This window comes from Anomaloglossus baeobatrachus, chromosome 1 (genome assembly GCF_048569485.1).
Source record: "Anomaloglossus baeobatrachus isolate aAnoBae1 chromosome 1, aAnoBae1.hap1, whole genome shotgun sequence".
NCBI classification, from domain to species: domain Eukaryota; kingdom Metazoa; phylum Chordata; class Amphibia; order Anura; family Aromobatidae; genus Anomaloglossus; species Anomaloglossus baeobatrachus.
In genome coordinates, this window is record NC_134353.1 from 811,750,126 (window position 1) to 811,772,089 (window position 21,964).

Here is a 21,964-nt window from a genome sequence, read left to right on the forward strand (position 1 = left end):
CGTCTAACTTAGATGGCGCCTGTACCTGGGGGTAGGGTCAGGTACTCTTGCAGGTCATCTAGCACACAAACCATGCTGATGTGACACTTGGGTGCCGCTCACCTTCCTTAAATATGCCTGAAGTTGTGTTGCATTCATCGTCCAATTCCGAAGGGCATTATTCACAATGACCGGTCATCAGTGTGGGATGTGGCCAGTGGACATCCCCTTCTATTACTTTCTGTGACTCTTCAAATCTCGTCTCTGTATCTCTGTTGCAACCTGCTGATCATGCTTAGTGACACTCTAAGCTCAGTGGCCACGTCTGTCTGAGAACATCCTGCTTAAAGCATGGAATAGCAAGGTACTGTTCATCAATTTTTCGGTGTCATCATGGTCTCATGATGTCAAAATGTGAACTCCATGATGAGTAGAACTGGTTAAATTCCAATTCTAAATGAACCCAAAAAATGATTAATAATTATACGTAGAAGTGTCATGAGAAGGGTGATATATCCTTGCGTCACGGGTGTGTCACGTCTGACAGAAAACCCTGTTGTATCAGGCTGCAGAAGGTCACTGTGTTTGCCTGCACAAACCGCTCCTTGATACTCCATCCTTGCCTCTGTGGTGTGAATGAAGTTTTGTATGTTTTCTCTGTTAGGGTTTACTCTTTCCCCTTTTGGACTTTGCGGAAATCTTTTCCTTTCAGCTGCTAATCATTATACTCACCCTCTGTGTCTTCTTATACCTGCATTTCCCCTTGGTATATTGCTGGTGATAGAGTTATGTTTCTATACAGTCCTGATTGCAAGCAGTTAGCTTGTAATCATTTGGAGAAATGTTGTTGTGTTTTGCTGTTCCGCGAAGTCATCTTGGAGATAAGTTGTTTGTTTGCTTTCCCCTGTTTGTTTTCCCTGTGTGTTCTTTAGGACTTAGCGGGGTTTACTAGCCCTCATCCTGCGCGTTCATTACCTAGGGCCCAGTTCAGGGTCAGGTATCCTTCTCGGCGCATATGTGTGGGACCTATCTGGAGACGTCAGGAGAGCCAGGGGCCAATGGATGGTTTTATCAGGGGTCACCATCTCCCCCTCCCCTAGACACACGGTTCCCCTCTTTCCTTCCCTCCCTTTTTTCCGTTCGCCACCTAGCATGACAGTTAAGTTGTGGTCAGAGATTGGGCTTAATACAATCATACATTGAGCAGAGCCAGAAGAAGAACAGGTCTAGACGTATTTCCATCTCTACGTGTAAAAAAGTTAGTAAAAGCTTGTGGAGGAGGTTATAGATAGACAATATGCGGCAGATGTGGAGAATGGATTGTCAATCGGGATGCTAAGTCCCCCATCATGAGAGTGGGTATGACACTGGAGAGAAAGTAGAGAAGCCAGGTAGCAAAGTGAACCAGGACCTGGTGGGGTTGGGCTCGTTGGACAGTACACAATCAGCACGCGCAGGCAGAAGGTGTGGAAGAGTCTCAAAAGAGGGGAATGTGAGTTACTTTGAAAGGCGTATTTAAAGTGGTCACACAGGAGACTAAATTGACATCAAGTTCACACCTGAATTGTTTACATAAAGCCTCTAATGGTTTAGAAAAGAGTTCCTTTAGTGCATTAAGCGACCCTACTCTTACAAGATTTTCCTACACTTTTCACAGATGTATTATCACATAACACAGACATGGCTTTTCTGAATAGTTTTTCCATCAGTTATGGCAGAATTAGGAGTCGACATCAGTGTGTACCTATAAACTGGGGAGGGGGGGGGAAGGGGAGGGGGGCAAAAATGTTACTATAAAATCTACATTAATAAATAAAACAATGGTATTTTACTAAGTGATCAGTGATAGGAAGTGTGTGTTCTGACATTAACTGTGAATATGCTGCATTAGAGGCCCCGACAGTCAGAAGGACAATGGTGTTGCTATACAATGCTTTCTCCAGCGCTTGGTAGACATTCCCTCTAAACTACTTAAAGCACAGCCTCTGTCGCAGACTGAGTGCAGTGAGATGATGCCCTGTGAGTGGTGCTGGAAATACTTTAGAGGCTTGCTTTTTTTGTCTCCAGCTCCCCTGGCTGGTGATGTTATATGCCTTGTTGTTAGATACCTGGATAAAATATGCTCTGTGTATATTTACCGTTATACTGACCACAATATACATCGATATTAGATTTGAGTTATTGCAGAGGAGTTTAGTGCCCTCTTGTGGCAATTTTTGATTTTCCAGGTTCAGCCAGTTCTCTCTCTACTTATTAGGTTATTGTTTTTAATGTAATTTAACCCAATAATATCCAAGCTCTGTAAATTTGGTCCTGGTTTTTAATTTTGTGCTGTAAATTTAAAACTTACAGGGGTTAATGCTTCTTCAATCTAGCAGGAGAAGGTTTGTCATTGGCAGTCAGATGCAGCCGTGTACCCAGGGGAGAAAACGCAAGTGATTTATTACCCCTCCAGTCTTCTTGTTCACAGGCCAAGGACATTTTATTTAGTAGGAAATATGTTTTTCCCATTTTCTGTTGTCTAAATCTGGGGTGCGTCTTAAAGTAAAGTGCGTACCATAGTCCGAAAAATGCAGTATGTAAAAAATATATGCAATCAACAAGACATCTTGAAAAAAAAAAAAAGTTTGAAAAAATAAAATGTGTGAAGAACAAAAAAAATAAGGAAAAATCTGATTTTATTACTTAACAAAAAACACCTAATCATTAGATAGCCACGCAAGTGTGCTGAAGAATTATTTCAGTAGTTTATTTTCTGCGAAATGTGAACAATAAAAAATGTAAACGAAAAACTAAAAATTGTTTCTTTTCTCCACTTATGTTGCAAAAAAATTAAATATATAGATTACATAGTAAATTATATGTATGGCAAATCAGTGTTAAAAATAATACAATTTGTCCACCAATAAAACAAAGCCCTGTCAATGATATATAGTGTATAGTTATAGTTGAAAACAAAGTTTACATACAATATCTAAAAAGACACATCTGCATGTTTTACTCAGTATCTGACATGAAATCAGAATAAACCTTTACCGTTTTAGGATTACCAAATTTTTTATATTTGCCAGAATAATGATTGAGAAAGAATATTTTAAAGCATCATTTTATTACTTTTTGCAAAGTAAAAAATGTATATACATTTCATTAGTATTTGGTACCATTGCTCTTAAACTGTATGACTTGGGTTAACCATTTTGTATATCCTTCCACAAACTTCTCACTATAGTTGGTAGGAATTTGGACTATTCCTCCTGACATGACTGGTGTAACTGAGCCATGTTTGTAGTTGCCTTGCTCGCACCTGTATTTTCAGCTTTGACCATACATTTTCAATAGGATTGAGATCAGGGCTTTGTGATGGACACTCCAAAACATTGACTTTGTTATCTTTAAGACACTCTGTAACCAGTTTGGTAGTATGCTTCAGGTTATTGTCCTTTTGGAAGACCCATTTCTGTCCAAGTTTTAAGTTCCTGGTTGATGTCTTGAGATGTTGCTTCAGTATTGCCACATAATTTTCTTTCCTCATGATGCCATCTATTTTGTGAAGTGCACCAGTCCCTTCTGCAACAAAACAACATGATGCTGCCATCCCAGTGTTTCACAGTTGGGATGGTGTTCTTAGGCTTCAAAGCTTCTCCCTTTTTCCTCCAATTGTAACGATGGTCACTATGGTCAAACAGTTCAATTTTAGTTTAGTCAGACCACAGGACATGTCTCCAAAAGTTCTTTGTTCCTGTGTGAATTTGCAAACATTAATCTGGCTTTTTGAGCTTTCTTTAGGAGTAATACCTTCTTCCTGACAGAGTGGCGTTTTGGCCCATGTCGATACAGTACTCGTTTCACTGTGGATAATGACACCATCTTACTAGCTTCCACCAGCATCTTCACAAGGTATTTTGCTTTTGTTCTTGGGTTGAAATGCATATGTCTGACCAAAGCACATTCATTGCTGGTACACAGAACCCATCTCCTTCATGAGCGGTTTGATGGCTGGACATTCCCATCTTCTTTGTACTTGCATATAATTGTTTGTACAGATGAACAAGGCACATTCAGGTATCTGGAAATTACACCCAAGAATGAACCAGACTTGTGCAAGTCCATAATTCTCTTCCTGAGATCTTGGCTGATTTCTTTTGACTTTCCCATGATGCTACACAAAGAAGCAGTGTGATTTAGATGTACATTAAAATACATCCACAGGTGTGTCTCTAATTAACTCAGATGTTGCCAATAAACCTATCAGAATCTTCCAAAGACATGACATCATCATATGGGCTGTCCCATATTGTCTAAATGCATAGTACTCTTCGTGTATGTAAACTTATGACTTTGCAGAAAATAAAACATTCTCACTCTCTCATTATTCTGGGATTTGGCAAATATAAATAATTTTGGTTCCTAATCGACCTTAAACAGGAAAGATTTATTATGATTTCATGTCAGATAGTGAGAAAAACATGCAGATGTGTCTTTTTTAAATAGTGTACATAAACCTCTGGTTTCAACTGTATAGCTGCTGAAGAGAGGAGATGCAAAAAAAAAAAATGGACAGTCGGTAAGGCACTTTCAGGTCTAATGACTAAAGGGTTAATAAAATGTGTTTTTTATGTGCCTCTTTTGTATTTTTATTTTTTATGTTATACATTGTTGTTTGACACGTGGATGATGTCAGATTAACAAGAATACTCAAAACTATTTATTTTTGTGACTTTTCAATTAAAATGCAATACCTCTTAGTTTTCCTAGGATCCCTCCAGATGACGGCTCAGATTTGTGTTCGCCTTCACCTAAAAAAAGTATCAAAACATTGGCTGTTCTTAAGCCTGCTTTATACAGCCGTGGATATGAAATGGTGATGTGCTTGATGAATGTTATCACTGTAGACCACTATGACCTATGAGAAAAGGAAACAGCAAAACAGCTACTGCTTACAACATTTCTAAGAGGCCTGATGTGACTTACCCCCATATATTCTGCCTTTCCTCCAGCGTATAAATATTGCAATGGCAACAAGGACCACTACAGGAATGATCAGCAGAGTGATGATGAGGACGAAAGAGACTCCAACCCTGCCTTGCTCCGCCACGGTCTGCTTGGCCTGTCCATGACGCTGCTCTGTGGCTGTCGTGTTTGATTTGGGTCGGCTTCTCACACGTGTCTCCAAAATTTCAGTTTCTATAAATTAGCACATAGTTGGCATAAATAAAAAAAAGGCAATAATTCCGCATAATAAAAATATATTTTCCTAACAAAATCCTATTGTGATATTTGTGACCAAAATAAAGCTGAAATTAAAAAAACCCTGTCAACGAAAAAATGTCACCCTGCCCTCAAATAAGCCTTTCTGAGGTGACACTTAGTCCATATAACATTCCAGGTATCCGAACAGTCAGCCGGGGTCCTGCTCTGCCTCCATCTACATTGAGGTCTGTGGCATATAGGGAGGTTAGTATTAGAGATAGGACCATCCCGATTAGGCACAGCTTGTGGGGGGGTGGGATGGCTTTTACACTTTTTTAGTGTTAAGTACCCTATGTTATTTATATTTACTGTTTATTTACTTACTTATAACAGGATATTTGCTCATTTTATTTTTATATCAGATTTTGTCTGTTAAATGGCACACAGTGTGAATGTGCTCCTACACTTTGCACCTATACCAAAATATGGTTTGGCTCACTTCTTTGGTTTCTATTAATATGCACATGTAGCTCTTTCAACTGCAAGTCTATTAATGTCTTTACATGGCCAGGCCGTCCCTCCATTACTGAAAGATCAGCTATTGAAATGATATGCAAATGAGGCTGTAGATCTGCAGCCCTTGTCACTCCAGCTCTATTCCCTACCCAGCACCACCTCCTCCTGCTTGACTGACCGCTGCTTTGCCTGAAGTCGCACAGCATAAAGGCTGTCAGTCAAGCAGGGGGAGACTGTGCTGGGCAGGGAATAGAGCTGGTGTGACAGAGGCTTCAGATCTACAATATTTCTCCAGCCTCATTTGCATAGCAATTCAAAAGCTGATTTCTCAGGAAGGAAGAGACTTGACATGTAAAAGTATTGATAGACTTGTCTTTGAAAATGCTAAATGCGCATATAATTAGATTTTTGGAGGGGTGAAATCCCGCTGACAGATTCCCTTTAAAGGGAAATACACATTTCTATTTCCATCCCTTTTGCTAGTCATCTAGCAACAAGTACAGCAGAAAGTGGGTGACACCACTGGATCTCCTGGGCACCGAGGGACCAGTAATGTCACCCATGACTCTACAGTCTCAATATCCTTAGTGGAACTTCTCTTTCCATCTGTAACGTAGAAAATCTGAAGCTAATCGAAATTAAATAATCACGTTTCAATTTCACGTAACCCTCAACTGGTGAGGTGGGATGTTTGTCACTGGTGATGTGGGGCATCCTATACCCCAGTGTTTAGAAATCTCTAATTTTTACAGAAAATGCAAAGATCACATTTGTTTTAATCGTTTTCTTATTGGCGATTGATTACACATGAGTATACCAAATTTTTGACACCCACAAGTATCGGAAAACGTAATACATTGATGATTCATACCAGCATTTTCCAATGAATGCCTGCTGACCAAAATTTCCCTGGGGTGTTGCAAACCCCACCTCACCAGTTGAGGGTTAAAGGCTGTGTGCACACAGTGCGTTTTTATTGCATTTTTTTAATGAGTTTTTGACTGCATATTTGTCACAAAACCTGAAGGGAATCCTGGTCCCAGTAAAGTCAATGAGAATCCTGAAGTCTCATGCACACGTTCAGTGTTTTCTCCTTGCAGATTTGGTGCAGAAATAAATCTACAGTATGGCAATTCCTTCAGTATTTTTGATACAGTTTTCACTCACTCCATTGAATGGGACAAATCAGTACCAAAAATGTGTCGAAAAAGCGTATCGAAAAATCGGCATAAAAGCACATTTTTGCTGTTGCGTTTTTCCTGCCTAGAAATTTCTGCACCAAACCCTAAACATGTGCCCATAACCTAAAAAGTAAGGCTTTTGGAAGGAGAATTACACAATGCAAAGTGCCCTCCTATGATTTACCTGTTATTTCTTCCACCTCAATGCCAGCCTTTTTCACTGAACGATGCTCATCAACTAAAAATAAAAAAGGTCAGAATCATCAGAAATTCATCAAAGAAATTTTGCCAAAATTGCTTTAAAAAGTCTAAAAATTTTGACACAACTCGAAGTTTTCACATCAGTTTCTCCTCACTCGCCAAAATGGTTGCGGCTTGGGCTCGTCCGGGTGTGACCCCACAGCTTGTCTAATTCATGATGAGATGTGGTGTACCTTAAGGGACTGGAGTAAGATTTCTGTCATGGCGCATGGAGTCACACGCCACTCATCAGATGCTCCAGGAGGGTGTCACGCCACTACGCAGAGAAAAATTGTTGCTCTTGGTGCTTAAAAGTTGGTGTGCCAACTCTTATTACTATAGATAAGCGGACCTCTTGAAGTTCAGGTTCGGCGGGTTCAGACGGACTTTAAAGATCTGGACTCGTACTTGACCTGAACCCCAAATGGAAGTCACTGATTGGTCAGTTCGGCTCTCCACCCACATATAGCAGCCATAAACAGATCACTTCTGGGGGATGACAGGGTTTTCAATATTTTGTTTTTGTACACACTACATGTGATCATGCCGTTGTTACCTCCAGTGCGAGCCGATCAAACACTGTAAGCAGCTCACACTGGGCCAAGCACCGAGTGTACCCGAGCACAGCAATGCTCGATTGAGTGATCAGTATACGTAAAGCACCAGAACTTGCACACTGATTTTTTTGTACACTTAACTGTTCGGGTTTGCTTATCTCTAATTATTACTGTACAAACCAAACACACATACTGGCACCACCAAGTCTGAGGCTTCATAGTGCAAACTAATGAACGATCCAGTCTGAAGGCTTCTCAGTCTAAAAACTGGGTAAGAAATGGGACAAGTTTGTCGTTTCAATATTAAGCTCTTATATTCCAGAATATGTAATAAAGGGAATCTATCACCCAGAATTTACCAGTTAAAACCAGAGATTGATTTTTTTTTTGTTATGTTTATTTACAATTGTAATTTTTCATTATATTTTCTCTACATAATTAATCCATTAAAGAAGCGCTCTTATTATTTTTATTCATTAAATGTGTGTATATGAGCATGCAATGTAGTCTGAGTGTAATAATATACTCACCTACTGCTGCTCTCTCCAGTGTCCAGCACTGTAAGCGCAATTGAGATTAGCCGACTCTTTCTATGCTCGAAGTGTGAGTCAGAAGTCTCTTTTATAGGCCGGGGCCACACGGAGGACTAATGCGATCCTAGCATGACACTTGGCTCACGCTGGCAGCACAGCAGAGCCGAGTGTCATGCGAGTGTCACTGCGACTGAGGTACGATCATGCAATTGGACCTCAGCTGCGGGGGGCAGGCCGGCACAGAGGAGGGGAGGGCCGGGCCGGCACAGAGGAGGGGAGGGATTAATCTCCCTCTCTCCTCTATAGCTAGCTATTGCCATTCTCGCTCTGCACTCGCGGTCCACCGGTGTACTGTGAGTGCAGTGCGATTTTTCTCTCACCCCATAGACTTGAATGGGTGCTAGAAAAACCAGGAACGCATTACAGTCACAGCATGCTGCGATTGTTTTCTCAGTCCGATTAGGGCTCAGAACATAATCGCTCATGGGTGCTGGCACATAGGCTAATATTGGTCCTAGTGGAATGCGATGTTTTATCGCATTCCACTCGCTTTGATTTTCATGCCGTGTGTCTTAGGCCTTAGTGTAAAGGGTGCTTTACACGCTGCGACATCGCTAACAATATATCGTCAGGGTCACGTTGTTAGTGACGCACATCCGGCGCCATTAGTGACATCGCAGCAAGTGACACCAATAAGCAACGATCAACGAGCGCAAAAACACATCGCTATGTGTGACACCACAGGAACGATGAACATTTCCTTACCTGCGTCCACCGGCAATGTGGAAGGAAGGAGGTGGGCAGCATGTTCCGTCCACTCATCTCCGCCCCTCCTCTGCTATTGGACGGCTGCCGTGTGACACGCCGCTGTGACGCCGCACGAACCGCCCCCTTAGAAAGGAGGCGGTTTGCCAGCCAGAGCAACGTCGCAGGGAAGGTTAGTATGTGTGATGGGTGTTAGCGATGTTGTGCGCCACGGGCAGCGATTTGCCCGTGACGCGCAACTGACGGGGCGGGTACGCTCACCAGCGATATCGACACCGATATTGCAGCGTGTAAAGTACCCTTTAGTCTACAGAGTCTCGTTCTTCATTGTAAAAGTCACTTCGAGTCATGCTGCGTTCGGCAGGACTCAGAGAGCCAGCTTCATACATTTTATTAGTGACCTTTAATGAAAATCTAAATTATATGTCTTCAAGCTGTTAAAAGAGCAACCATCTTGTCTGATTTGCTCCTCTCGTCTATTAACACCATTCAGATACGCTTTACAGCACTCATGTGAACAGAGGAAACTAGTGTTTGGTGATGATGCATTGACTTTAATGGAAAAGAATCTGTGCAGAGATCAATAGTGGGGAAAGAGGAGGAGGTGAGCTGTGACATAACCTACTGTGGAGGAAAGAGGCATAACCTCAGGTGGAAGAAAGAGAAGGAGTGGCATAACCTCAGATGGAGGAAAGAGGAGGAGTTGAGCTGTGACATAACCTACTGTGGATGCTGTGATCCTGTAATAGTGATAGACATGTATTTTCTGTATAATGCCTATGAGAACATTGTGATGATAATAGTGTGAAAATATGAAAGAATTTTCTAAATATTTCCCAACGGATAAATTCTCAACATCTAACAAACCGTACTTTTTGATCAAATGAGAAAATCTGATTTGTAAGGTGAAGTTCAGTGTAATATATTATGTTGAGAGCATCAAACAGTCAATGTACTTATTCAGCTTTAAAGGCAATCTTTGGCTGAGGCCTCTTTCACACTAGGTTTTCTCCTCCATTCTGTGGTATCGTCACGGCTTATGTTCGAAACACCCCTATAAAACTGGATTATGTCCCCCACATAGTCTTTCTTAAAGAATAATGTGCCCCACATAGCTCTCCATATGGAATAATAGGCCCCCTAGTCCTGCATACAGGATAATTGGTCCCACATAGTCCTCCATACAGAATAATGGTCCCCACATAGTCCTCCATACAGAATAATGGGCCCCATATAGTCTTCTAAACAGAATGGGTCCCATAGTCCTCCATACAGAATAATGGGCCCCACATAGTCCACCATATAGATTAATGAGCCCCCCCAAATTATCCTCCATACAGAATAATGAGACCCACGTAGCCCTCCATACAAATTAAGGGGCTCCAAATAGTGCTCCATAAAGAAACATAGGCCCCATATAGCCCTCCATACACAATAATGGGCCCCATATAGTCCTCCATACACAATAACGGGCCCCTCATGATCCTTCATACAGTATAGCATTGTGGCCAAATAAAATTGGTCTGTGGGCTAGATATTGACATATGTCTACAAACGTCCCTGTTGGCGCACAGGTAAGCCCTGATGGGACCACTGAATGCAGGACAATATGTAGTGTGAAATGGCCCAAATCTAAATGTGTGGACAGTGGGATTATTCACATCTTACTTTCCACGGGAGTGAATTTCCACACAGTATCAGCGTGAGCATCACCAACAAAGACGGTCCCATCTTCTGCAGCAACAATGTCGTGAGGCATCTGAAAACTCTAAAAAACAAAACATATGGCTTTATATGGACCTGAGATATATTTTGAGTTATTTGCCCTAGCACGTTTTCATGGTAGGTCATTGTGTATACTTCACGTGAGTAGGACATAAACTGGGTTGTAAGTAAATAAAAAATGTCAGCTGTCCATATTGTACCAGATCTATCCGAGAAATTGTTAAAGATTGGAAAAGTATCTTACCTTTCTAACTGGGACAAACGTGCTTAGGATGTCTCCGGTGGAAAAGTTCATCACAAAGCCTTGCACAGGGAAAGAATCCATATAGGCCTTTCCATTAACTGCAAATAATATTCCACCTACAATACAAATGGAATATATAATGAGATTGGTTTTTAGATTATAAATGAAAAAAAAGAACATAAAATAATAATATAAAGGCTTGTTCACACCTTGTTCACACTTTATTATGAAAAATCACAGGATTTTATTGTACCAGCAAAGTGAATGAGATTTCTAAAATGTCATGTACATGTTGCTGATTTGATGCAGATTCAACTGAATGAGAAAAAAAACCGCATGCAGAATGCACGGATATTACGCAGCATTTTTACCTGCCAACACGCCAATATATGAAGCAGATGTTTCTGATGCAAATACTGAACATGTTCACATAATTAAAAAAGTAAAAAATGTTAAATCAGGGGGGGTCTTCTGCAGCTGCCAGACTTCATTCACATGCGTGTTACACACAGGGGCCCTTATAGTCATCGGAGATAAGGGGATATAAGTTGGCCTTTTTATGGTTAACAATTTCCCAATGTACAGTACAGACTAAAAGTTTGGACACACCTTCTCATTCAAAGAGTTTTCTTTATTTTCATGACTCTAAAAATTGTAGATTCACATTGAAGACATCAAAACTATGAATGAAAACATGTGGAATGAAATACTTAAAAAAGTGTGAAACAACTGAAAATATGTCTTATATTCTAGGTTCTTCAAAGTAGCCACCTTTTGCTTTGATTACTGCTTTGCACACTCTTCATGAGCTTCAAGAGGTAGTCACCGGAAATGGTCTTCCAACAGTCTTGAAGGAGTTCCCAGAGATGCTTAGCACTTGTTGGCCCTTTTGCCTTCACTCTGCGGTCCAGCTCACCCCAAACCATCTCGATTGGGTTCAGGTCTGGTGACTGTGGAGGCCAGGTCATCTGGCGTAGCACTTCATCACTCTTCTTAGTCAAATAGCCCTTACACAGCCTGGAGGTGTGTTTGGGGTCATTGTCCTGTTGAAAAATAAATGATGGTCCAACTAAACGCAAACCGGATGGAATAGCATGCCGCTGCAAGATGCTGTGGTAGCCATGCTGGTTCAGTATGCCTTCAATTTTGAATAAATCCCCAATAGTGTCACCAGCAAGGCACCTCCACACCATCACACCTCCTCCTCCATGCTTCACGGTGGGAACCAGGCATGTAGAGTCCATCCGTTCACCTTTTCTACAAAGACACAGTAGTTGGATCCAAAGATCTCAAATTTGGACTCATCAGACCAAAGCACAGATTTCCACTGGTCTAATGTCCATTCCTTGTGTTCTTTAGCCCAAACAAGTCTCTTCTGCTTGTTGCCTGCCCTTAGCAGTGGTGTCCTAGCAGCTATTTTACCATGAAGGCCTGCTGCACAAAGTCGCCTCTTAATAGTTGTTCTAGAGATGAGAAGGTGTGTCCAAACTTTTGGTCTGTACTGTTGCAATAACCATCAGAAACAAAAAAGTTGCCAGTTATAAGGTCCACAGCGACATCCGTTGGCTGACAGAAATGTCTCCTGTCACTGCCAGGTTGGAAAGCTTCCCCCAGGGTCAAGAGAACATTGCCTCTTGGCCCAAGCTTGAAAACCTTTGGTGAAAAGAAATAATGTTTTGTGTTTTAGCTGTTCATTAGTTAATATACTTTTGCACAATACTGTATATGGATACTTTTATACACACTATTAATTCACTTTTTTTGGTTCATTTTCTCCATATATCAGTATTAATGATGAGTGAGCACTACAATGCTCTAGTGCTCTTTACTCGAATTGAGCAGGTCAGACGCTTGATTGAGCTTGACTCAAGTAATGAGTATAATTGGAAGTCAATGATTGGGTAGTTAGTCTTTCTGCAGCCATACTGTCAGGCATAAACAGAGCATTTATGGGGGAGGGTGGGCTGTTATTGTCTATTTTTCTTACACACATCATCCGAACACTTTGTTCCTTCCCGCCCCCAAGTGAGAGCCATTCAGAGACTAGAAGTGGTTCTCACTCGGGTGCTGGCTCTGGTCGTTAACTGAAGGGAGCCAGCTCTTTGTGTTGGATCGTTCAACACATCCAAGCACCCCCAATACTCGATGGAGCACCAAGCGCACCCGAGCACCCCGATGCTCAATTGAGTATCGAGCAGTGGTGCTCATCATTAATCAGCATATAAATATTCTTCATTACACTACTAATTTCTCACCTGAAATATAAGAGATGGCAAACACCTCAGATCCAAATTCTCGGTGCTTTATTTCCTTGACAAAGTGTCCGGTTTCTGCTTGGAAACACTGAATCCGTCCATTCTCCCGGTCAGCCACACACAGCTGCCCTTGGTCCGGTATCATTGCCAGGCTGTGTGGAACACGGAATTCACCAGGTTGAGCGACTCTATAAGATGGTTCTGAAGAAAAAAAAAATGATCAATTGTATCGATTCCGCCAAAAGTATCAATAAGAATGACAAACTCTTCACAACGAGTCAGAGACTAGCTGTAAAAAGTAGTAAGACCCTGCAGCACTTACCTCCTCCCCACTCCATGATATACATCCCATGGGGCGAATACTGGACAATTCTACTATTGCAATAACCATCAGACACAAAAAAGTTGCCAGTTATGGGGTCCACAGCGACATCCGTTGGCTGACAGAAATGTCTCCTGTCACTACCAGGTTGGAAAGCTTCCCCCAGGGTCAAGAGAACATTGCCTCTTGGCCCAAGCTTGAAAACCTTTGGTGAAAAGAAATAATGTTTTATGTTTTAGCTTTTGTACAATACTGTATATGGAAAAAACAAATGCTGGGTCAAAAATACATCGCTTTTGCTACTTAATTGGTCTTGTTGACCTTAGCGATGAGTGAGCACTACCATGTTTGGGCACTCAAATCGAGCAGGTGTACCGCGTATAATGGAAGTCAATTGGAAACTCAAGCATTTTTCCAGAATTTTCCAGAAAAATGCTTGAGCTCCCCACTGACTTCCATTACACTTGTTACAGGAGTCAAGCCTGTCCGAGTGTATGACTGTTTTTGTTAAGAGTACTGAGCACCTGAGCATGGTAGTCTTCGCTCATCACGAATTGACTTCTAAAGATTTGTATTTATAACAAATATATGTAATAACATGTAATGAAGTAGTGAATGTGCTGCAGGTAAGCAGTGCTCCACACACAGCCTCAGTCCCTCATGGCAGGGGCGGACATATCATTGGTGCAGCTGCAGAGGGGCCCAAGAGGTATGGGGGTCCTTTTCTACCTCCAAACCAGGTGGAATTGTTTAGTTTGATGAGGTATTGGACTGAAAAGGGCCCATGTAATGTTCTTGCATAGGGGCCCTTTACTGTCTGTGTCCGCCAGTGTCTCATGGAGTGTATATAGCACAATGTACCAACACTAAAACCAAAAAACCCTGTTTGTAAGTTCTTAAAGAAGACTGCTGTACCTGGTGAAGAGCAACATCAGTGACCCAATAGTTGCCATCTCCATCGACTGTTAACCCATGGGGCAAATAAAATCTAAAATAGAAAAAGCTAAAATTTATGACATTGTACATAATAATGTCTAAAAACCTGTGTAAACAAAATGCAACCTAAAATTACTATATTTCAATACATTAAAAAATATATACAATATATATTTATTTTTAATAAAAAAAATTTTTTCTACAGAACTAGATTCCCAATGTTAGGCCCTGTGCACACTGGGAAATAACTTTTTCTTAAGGAAAATCTGCACCCACTGGTAGAATACCGCACCCACGGCAAAAAACGCTGTAATAATGCACCCGCGGTTTTGCCGCGGGTTGGTCCCTGCGGTTTTTTACCATTATCTATGGCAAAAACCGCAGGTATCTCTGGAAAAGAAGTGACATGATCATTCTTTTTGCTGCAGAAATTCTGCAGCAAAACCTAGAAGTAAAAAAAACACAGTGTGCGCACAGCATTTTTTTTTTCCCATAGGTTTTGCTGGGGAAGGACTGCAGCAAGGAACAAAAACAGCACCTTTTCTGCCGTGAAAACCGTGGCAAAAACTGCAGTGTGCGCACAGGGCCTTAAAGGGGTTTTCCCCACAAAGTTATAAGAGTTATCAGGGTTATTTTGCTTTTTTTTTTTTATTATTTCAGTATTGGGCTACATTGGGGCAGGTAAGTAGATAGTAACTACCTACCTGCCCTTCTGTCAGCCCCTCTCAGGCTCAGAGTGGTCATGTGACTGCTCCTGCCAGGATTTTGCTGCTTCCTGTGATGTCACGTTGACAGGGGCAGGAGCTTATGCTTGCCTTGTAGACGGGCATCACAGCCGACGTCATGTAGCCGCCCTGCTGGGCATGTACAGTGCGATGAGCCCCCACCTCCCCTCACCGCAACCTCCCAGCCACTGCTGTGAGGTTGGTAAGCTGGGAGAGGGGCCTGGCGGCTGCTGCCCGCGGTGTCACTGCCAGCACCTGGCCACCTGCTCAGGATCGCAAGTTCCAATGAATCGGCATCCGATACATTTGAAAGCACTGAAGAGACGCAGCGCTGCATTGCTTCTTATCATTGTCCCACTGTCTGTGCTCTTTGACAGTTCAGTACAGCGGTGACATCATTACTGTGCTGATATGGGCAGAGCACAGACAGCGGGCGAATGAGGAGCAGCGTCAGGGACCGAGGAAAGGTGAGTATGTATCACCTAAATGGTAGGGGCTATAATGGGCTACAGAGCGGTGTGTGGGGGGCTGCAGAGCGATGTGTGGGGGGGTGCAGTGCGATGTATGTGGGGGGGGGGGTGCAGAGCGATGCGTGTGGGGGGGTGCAGAGCGATGTGTTTGCGGGGGAGGTGCAGAGCTCTGTGTTGGTGGGAGGTACAGAGTCCTGTGTTGGGGGGGAGGTAGAGTCCTGTGTTGGGTGGGAGGTACAGAGTCCTGTGTTGGGGGGGAGGTGCAGAGCTCTGTGTTGGGTGGGATGTGCAGAGCCCTGTGTTGGGGGGGAGGTGCAGAACGACGTGTGGGGGAGTGTAGAGTGATGTGTAGGGTTGGTGCAGAGCGCCGTGGGTTGGGTGCAGAGCGCCGTGTGGGGGTGCTGGGGGCAGGTCTGGACAGTGAGGCCAGGCGGTGCCAGCTCTGACTGTGAGGTTTGGCACAGGAAGATGTCATGTTTGGTTGAGCTGCAGGTAACTAAATTGTCTGCAGTGAATAAAGAGATAATTCAAGAGGAACAAAAGCTAGAAAACAAAAAAAATAATGTAGGAGTGTTTTAAATGACAATACAGCACAGATTAGCTTAAAAATAAATTGGAGTTTGTCGGACAACTCCTTTAATTTTAAAGTTGATTTTAATCAATAGATCTTAAAATAATAATAATTTCCACAAAAGGATGTGTTTCAAAGAAATGTTCCTGTGCTGAGGTAATCTTATATATGTGCCCCTGCTATGTACTGTGTAATGGATATGTCTTATTGATTTATGAAGACAAAAATTATAGCAATGGTTGCTCTCATTTGGTGTATCTTACTCCAACACACTTTTTGATGCCAATCTTTATAAATTGGGTGATTTTTTTTAAATGTAATTATTTAGAGGGTATTTAAAAAGAGTGTCCGGCAATCATTACTTGTATGTAAATGAGTGGAGAGTTAAAAAAAATGCTGATGCCCAATGAGAAAAAATGTGGAGAAGGGAAAAAAACAATTGCTGAACTTCTGGAGTTGTACTATGGGCCCAAGGTTATTTTAAGAGTAAAGCCATTTATTGGGATGAGCCCCTGTCCACTGTACATTTCCCCAAGTAATAACCTAATAAAATGGCTGAAATTATACAAGGAAAGAAGGGGGCTCTTTGTGTGATTTTACAGAGTAGAACTCTTTTCAGATAATTAGTAAAACAAGAGATGTTAGAGGTAAGAAATCAGAACACAAACACTGGGACAAGATAAATGGTCTTATAAATGGTAGGGATCTTGAATTGACCTTTTGGACAAACAAAGGTGACTATAGGTGGTGTCACACATAGCGACGACAACAACGACGTCGTTGCTAAGTCACCATTTTCTGTGACGTAGCAGCGACTTCCCGTCACGGTCGCTGTGTGTGACATCCAGCAACGACCTGGCCCCTGCAGTGAGGTCGCCGGTCGTTGCAGAATGTCCTGCTTCTTTTTTTGGACATTGCTTTCCCGCTGTGACGCACACATCGCTGTGTGTCACAGCGAGAGAGCGACGAACTGAGGCGAGCAGGATGCAGGGAGCCAGCTTCTGGCAGCCTGCGGTAAGCTGTAACCACGGTAAACATCGGGTAACCAAGAAGCCCTTTCCTTGGTTACCCGATATTTACCTTAGTTACTAGCGTCCGCCGCTCTCAGGCTGCCAGTGCCGGCTCCCTGCACACGTAGCTGGAGTACACATCGGGTAATTAACCCGATGTATACTCTGGCTAGGAGTGTAGGGAACAGGGAGCCGGCACTGGCAGCGTGAGAGCGGCGGACGCTAGTAACTAAGGTAAATATCGGGTAACCAAGAGAAGTGCTTTCCTTGGTTACCCGATATTTACCTTAGTTACGCTTCCACGCGTCGCTGCTAGCTGGTCACTGGTCGCTGGTGAGATCTGCCTGTTTGACAGCTCACCAGCGACCATGTAACGACGCAGCAGCAATCCTGATAAGGTCAGATCGCTGGTCGTGATCGCTGCTGCGTCGCTACATGTGACACCACCTTTAGTCACGGCCAGCAGACGGATCAAGATACATATAAGGGTGTAAACATTTTACAGAACACAACTGACGTACAAGTTCTTTCCAGTAGACTTCAGAATGGCCGAGCTGTTTGGATTGACCACAAGGATGGCGCTTTCTTCAATAGGCCCAATACCCCTTTGTTGATAAACAAACTTCCCGTCAAACGAGCTGAAAACAGCATAATAATGGTGTTAATCAAGTGAAAGACATTCAATGAAAGTATAGAAAAGTAAAATGAAAAGAAAATATATATATATAAGTAATAACCTCAAAAAAGGCATTAAAGGATCATCAAGATCATCCTACAATCCTGCAGTTAATCAAGGGAAGTGCAAAAAAAATGAAACAAAAAAACAGCACACCTCTCAGTTGTCCTATACTACATGGAAAAATCCAAAATGTGGTAGCCAGGAAAAAATTACTGACTTAATTAATAACAAACGACTGTAGCAGGTTTAATAATCTTGAGAGTTTTACCAATTCCCTCTCCTGAGTCCTGACTCGTTCAATATGAACGCCTGATGCTGCAGTTCTGCATTTGTACACCAGAGGGCGCAAAGCTCAAACTGATAAAAAGGATGTCTAGACACTTCATCAAATATTGGTATCTTAAAGGGGCTGCACATTACTATTACTTAGTTTAAAATAACATGGTCCCTTGGTGATTCCATTTACAATTAGTGGTAATCCCGTGTAACACACTGGGCTGTTTCTGACACTAGACGCCGTACACTCAGGTGAGTGTGGGTGAACGTGCCTAATATACAGTATACAGGCAAAAGTGACAATGTTAATAGTAAACCACAGTTTTCTCTAGTCTCAGAAAATCCATCTAAACCCCCAGAATACTTTTATGTTGTGTGGACTTTATAATATGGATTTCCATTAATTTTACACTGAAGTGAAGCTTATTCCACATTTCCTTCACCATAGAAAAATGTAATAGTTGTCATATCCAGGCAGCACTGATGTATTACGTCTTCATATGTGCACAGTTAACATCTATGGGCAGCTTTGTCTGTCTGTCTGTCACGGCTTTCTCTCCGCTGTTGGTGCTGTGCAGTAGCCACAGGGCTAAAACTAATCTCAATCTCTCTGCAGCTGGCTAATGCTCTCATGGCTTTGGCTATAATACATATTTCAGGCAGGATGCATCCGTCCTCCTTCCCCAGCTCCTATCGCCTCTAAGGGGAACACTCCCTGCCAGGGCGGTCTCTTTCTCCTCCTTATATGCCCAGGACAGTGGCAGTGGTGATCTTCCCTCTGTACCCAGGTGTAGCACACACTCCTCTACAGAGCAACATGACTCCTGCTCTGCACAGAGGCCCTCTACAACCAGCCTCTGATTAGCCTCGTCTGTCCCTCACATTCTCTGCCAGCCTCTTTCAGTCTCTAGGAGAACAGACAGACTTTAAAAAGAATCTGTCAAAAGATTTTTGCAACTTAAAGGGAACTTGTCACCAGTTTTTTGGCCTATAAGCTGCGGCCACTACGGGGCTCTTCTATACAGCAGTCTAACATGTTGTATATAAGAGCCCAGGCCGCTAACATAAAAATCACTTTATAGTACTTACCTAACGGTCTCGCTGCGGTGGATTTGAGTCAGATGGGCATCTCCGTTGTCCGGTGCCGCCTCTTTTGGCCATCTTTATCGTCCTTTTTCTGTATCCGGGGTGCATGACGTGTCCTACGTCATCCACACTCACCGGCATTGAGGTCCTGCGCAGGCGCACTTTGATCTGCCCTGAGCATTGCAGATCAAAGTATTGTAGTGCGCCTGTGCAGGACCAGCGAGTGTGTATGACGTAGGATGTGTCATGCACATAGGCTTCAGAAGGAGGACGAAGATGGCCAAAAGAGGAGGTGCCGGCACCGGAGAACGGAGACGCCCATCTAGCTAAAATCCACCGCAGCGCAACTGTTAGATAAGTATTATAAAGTGAATTTTACATTCTACATAGCGGCCGGGGCTCTTATATACAGTGCTGGCCAAAAGTATTGGAAGCCCTGCAATTCTGTCAGATAATACTCAGTTTGTTCTTGAAAATGATTGGAATCATAAATTCTTTGGTATTATTATCTTCATTTAATTTGTTTTCAATGAAAGAAAAAAAAAATTGTCAAAGCCAAATTGGATATAATTCCACACCAAACATAAAAAGGGGATGGACAAAAGTATTGGCACTGTTTGAAAAATCATGTTATGCTTCTCTAATTTGTGTAATTAACAGCGCCTGTAACTTACGTGTGGCACCTTACAGGTGTTGGCAATAACTAAATCACACTCGCAGCCAGTTGACATGGATTAAAGTTGACTCAACCTCTGTCCTGTGTCCATGTGTGTACCACAATGAGCATGGAGAAAAGAAAGAAGACCAAAGAACTGTATGAGGACTTGAGAATCCAAATTGTGAGGAAGCATGAGCAATCTCCAGGCTACAAGTCCATCTCCAAAGACCTGAAAGTTCCTGTGTCTACGGTGCGCAGTGTCATCAAGAAGTTTAAAGCCCATGGCACTGTGGCTAACCTCCCTAGATGTGGAAGGAAAAGAAAATTTGACGAGAGATTTCAACGCAAGATTGTGCGGATGGTGGATAAAGAACCTCGACTAACATCCAAACAAGTTCAAGCTGCCCTGCAGTCTGAGGGTACAACAGTGTCAACCCATAATATCCATCGGCGTCTGAATGAAAAGGGACTGTATGGTAGGATACCCAGGAAGAACCCACTTTTTTACCCCGAGACATAAAAAAGCCAGGCTGGAGTTTACCAAAACTTACCTGAGAAAGCCTAAAACGTTTTGGAAGAATGTTCTCTGGTCAGATGAGACAAAAGTACAGCTTTTGGGAAAAGCCATCAACATAGAGTTTACAGGAAAAACAAAGAGGCATTCAAAGAAAAGAACATGGTCCCTACAGTCAAACATGGTGGAGGTTCCCTGATGTTTTGGGGTTGCTTTGCTGCCTCTGGCACTGGACTGCTTGACCGTGTGCATGGCATTATGAAGTCTGAAGACTACCAACAAATTTTCAGCATAATGTATGGCCCAGTGTGAGGAAGCTGGGTCTCCCTCAGAGGTCATGGGTCTTCCAGCAGTTCAATGACCCAAAACACACTTCAAAAAGCACTAGAAAATGGTTTGAGAGAAAGCACTGGAGACTACTAAAGTGGCCAGCAATGAGTCCAGACCTGAATCCCATAGAACACCTGTGGAGAGATCTCAAAATGGCAGTTTGGAGAAGGCACCCTTCAAATCTCAGGGACCTGGAGCAGTTTGCCAAAGAAGAATGGTCTAAAATTCCAGCAGAGCATTGTAAGAAACTCATTGATGGTTACCGGAAGCGGTTGTTCGCAGTTATTTTGGCTAAAGGTTGTGCAACCAAGTATTAAGCTAAGGGTGCCAATACTTTTGTCTGGTCCATTTTTGGAGTTTTGTGTGAAATGATCAATGATTTGATTTTTGTTTCATTCTCTTTTGTGTTTTTTCATTGCAAGCAAAATAAATGAAGTTAATAATACCAAAGAATTTGTGATTGCAATCATTTTCAAGAAGAAACTGAGTATTATCTGACAGAATTGCAGGGGTGCCAATACTTTTGGACAGCACTGTATAGCATGTTAGAATGGTGTATATAAGAGGCCACTGGTGGTGGCTGCAGCTTATAGGCTGAAAAACTGGTGACAGGTTCCCTTTAATCTGAAAGCAGCCCAGTGTAAGGGCAGAGATCCTGGTTCCAATGATGTGTCACTTACTGGGCTGGTTGCTATTTTAATAAATTCCCTCTTTTTTCAGCAGGAGATTATCACAAGTAAATCTGCTGCCATGTATTCACAAGTAAATCTGCTGCCATATATTCATGAACTCTGTAAAACCCCATCCCCACCACTGATTGGTGGCTTTCTGCCTATGCACAGTACACTGAAAACTGCCATGTACACAGAAAGCTGACAATCGGTAGTGTAGGTGGGGTTATACGTAGCTCAGCATTCAGAGAACTGGTAGCTATGCAACAGATAACACAGTGATTGCATCAAAACTGCAGCAAGCAGTCCAGTAAGTGATACATCACTGTAATCAGGGTATCTGCCCCTACATCATGCCGCTCTCAGCAAGACCTGGTAATAGATTCCCTTTAACTCCTAAACTGCTGCAGCATTACCCTTACTTGGCATTCCTTGCAGGCACAAAATTCACTGCTTAATATGGACAGACAAGACATAGACAAGTGCACTGATATTTCTGGGGCAGGGCGATGGCCTGGTATAAAATACAAT

General features: G+C 42.6%; 1 protein-coding gene across 5 annotated transcripts in view; it reads right to left on the reverse strand.

Moving 5' to 3' along the window:
• The window catches only part of PAM (peptidylglycine alpha-amidating monooxygenase), a 280,372-nt gene that overhangs the window by 6,532 nt on the left and 251,876 nt on the right, over positions 1-21,964 (reverse strand). For 3 of the 5 annotated variants that reach the window (XM_075325057.1, XM_075325054.1, XM_075325055.1), the window contains 9 exons: positions 17,741-17,857; positions 14,423-14,495; positions 13,508-13,712; positions 13,186-13,386; positions 10,931-11,046; positions 10,630-10,729; positions 7,051-7,104; positions 4,951-5,163; positions 4,719-4,775 (listed from right to left, as the gene is read on the reverse strand). In XM_075325057.1, the coding sequence (XP_075181172.1) occupies positions 4,719-4,775; positions 4,951-5,163; positions 7,051-7,104; positions 10,630-10,729; positions 10,931-11,046; positions 13,186-13,386; positions 13,508-13,712; positions 14,423-14,495; positions 17,741-17,857 (1,136 nt within the window). The remainder of the gene's footprint in view (positions 1-4,718; positions 4,776-4,950; positions 5,164-7,050; positions 7,105-10,629; positions 10,730-10,930; positions 11,047-13,185; positions 13,387-13,507; positions 13,713-14,422; positions 14,496-17,740; positions 17,858-21,964) is intronic. The other 2 variants (XM_075325058.1, XM_075325056.1) reach the window with 1 other exon arrangement.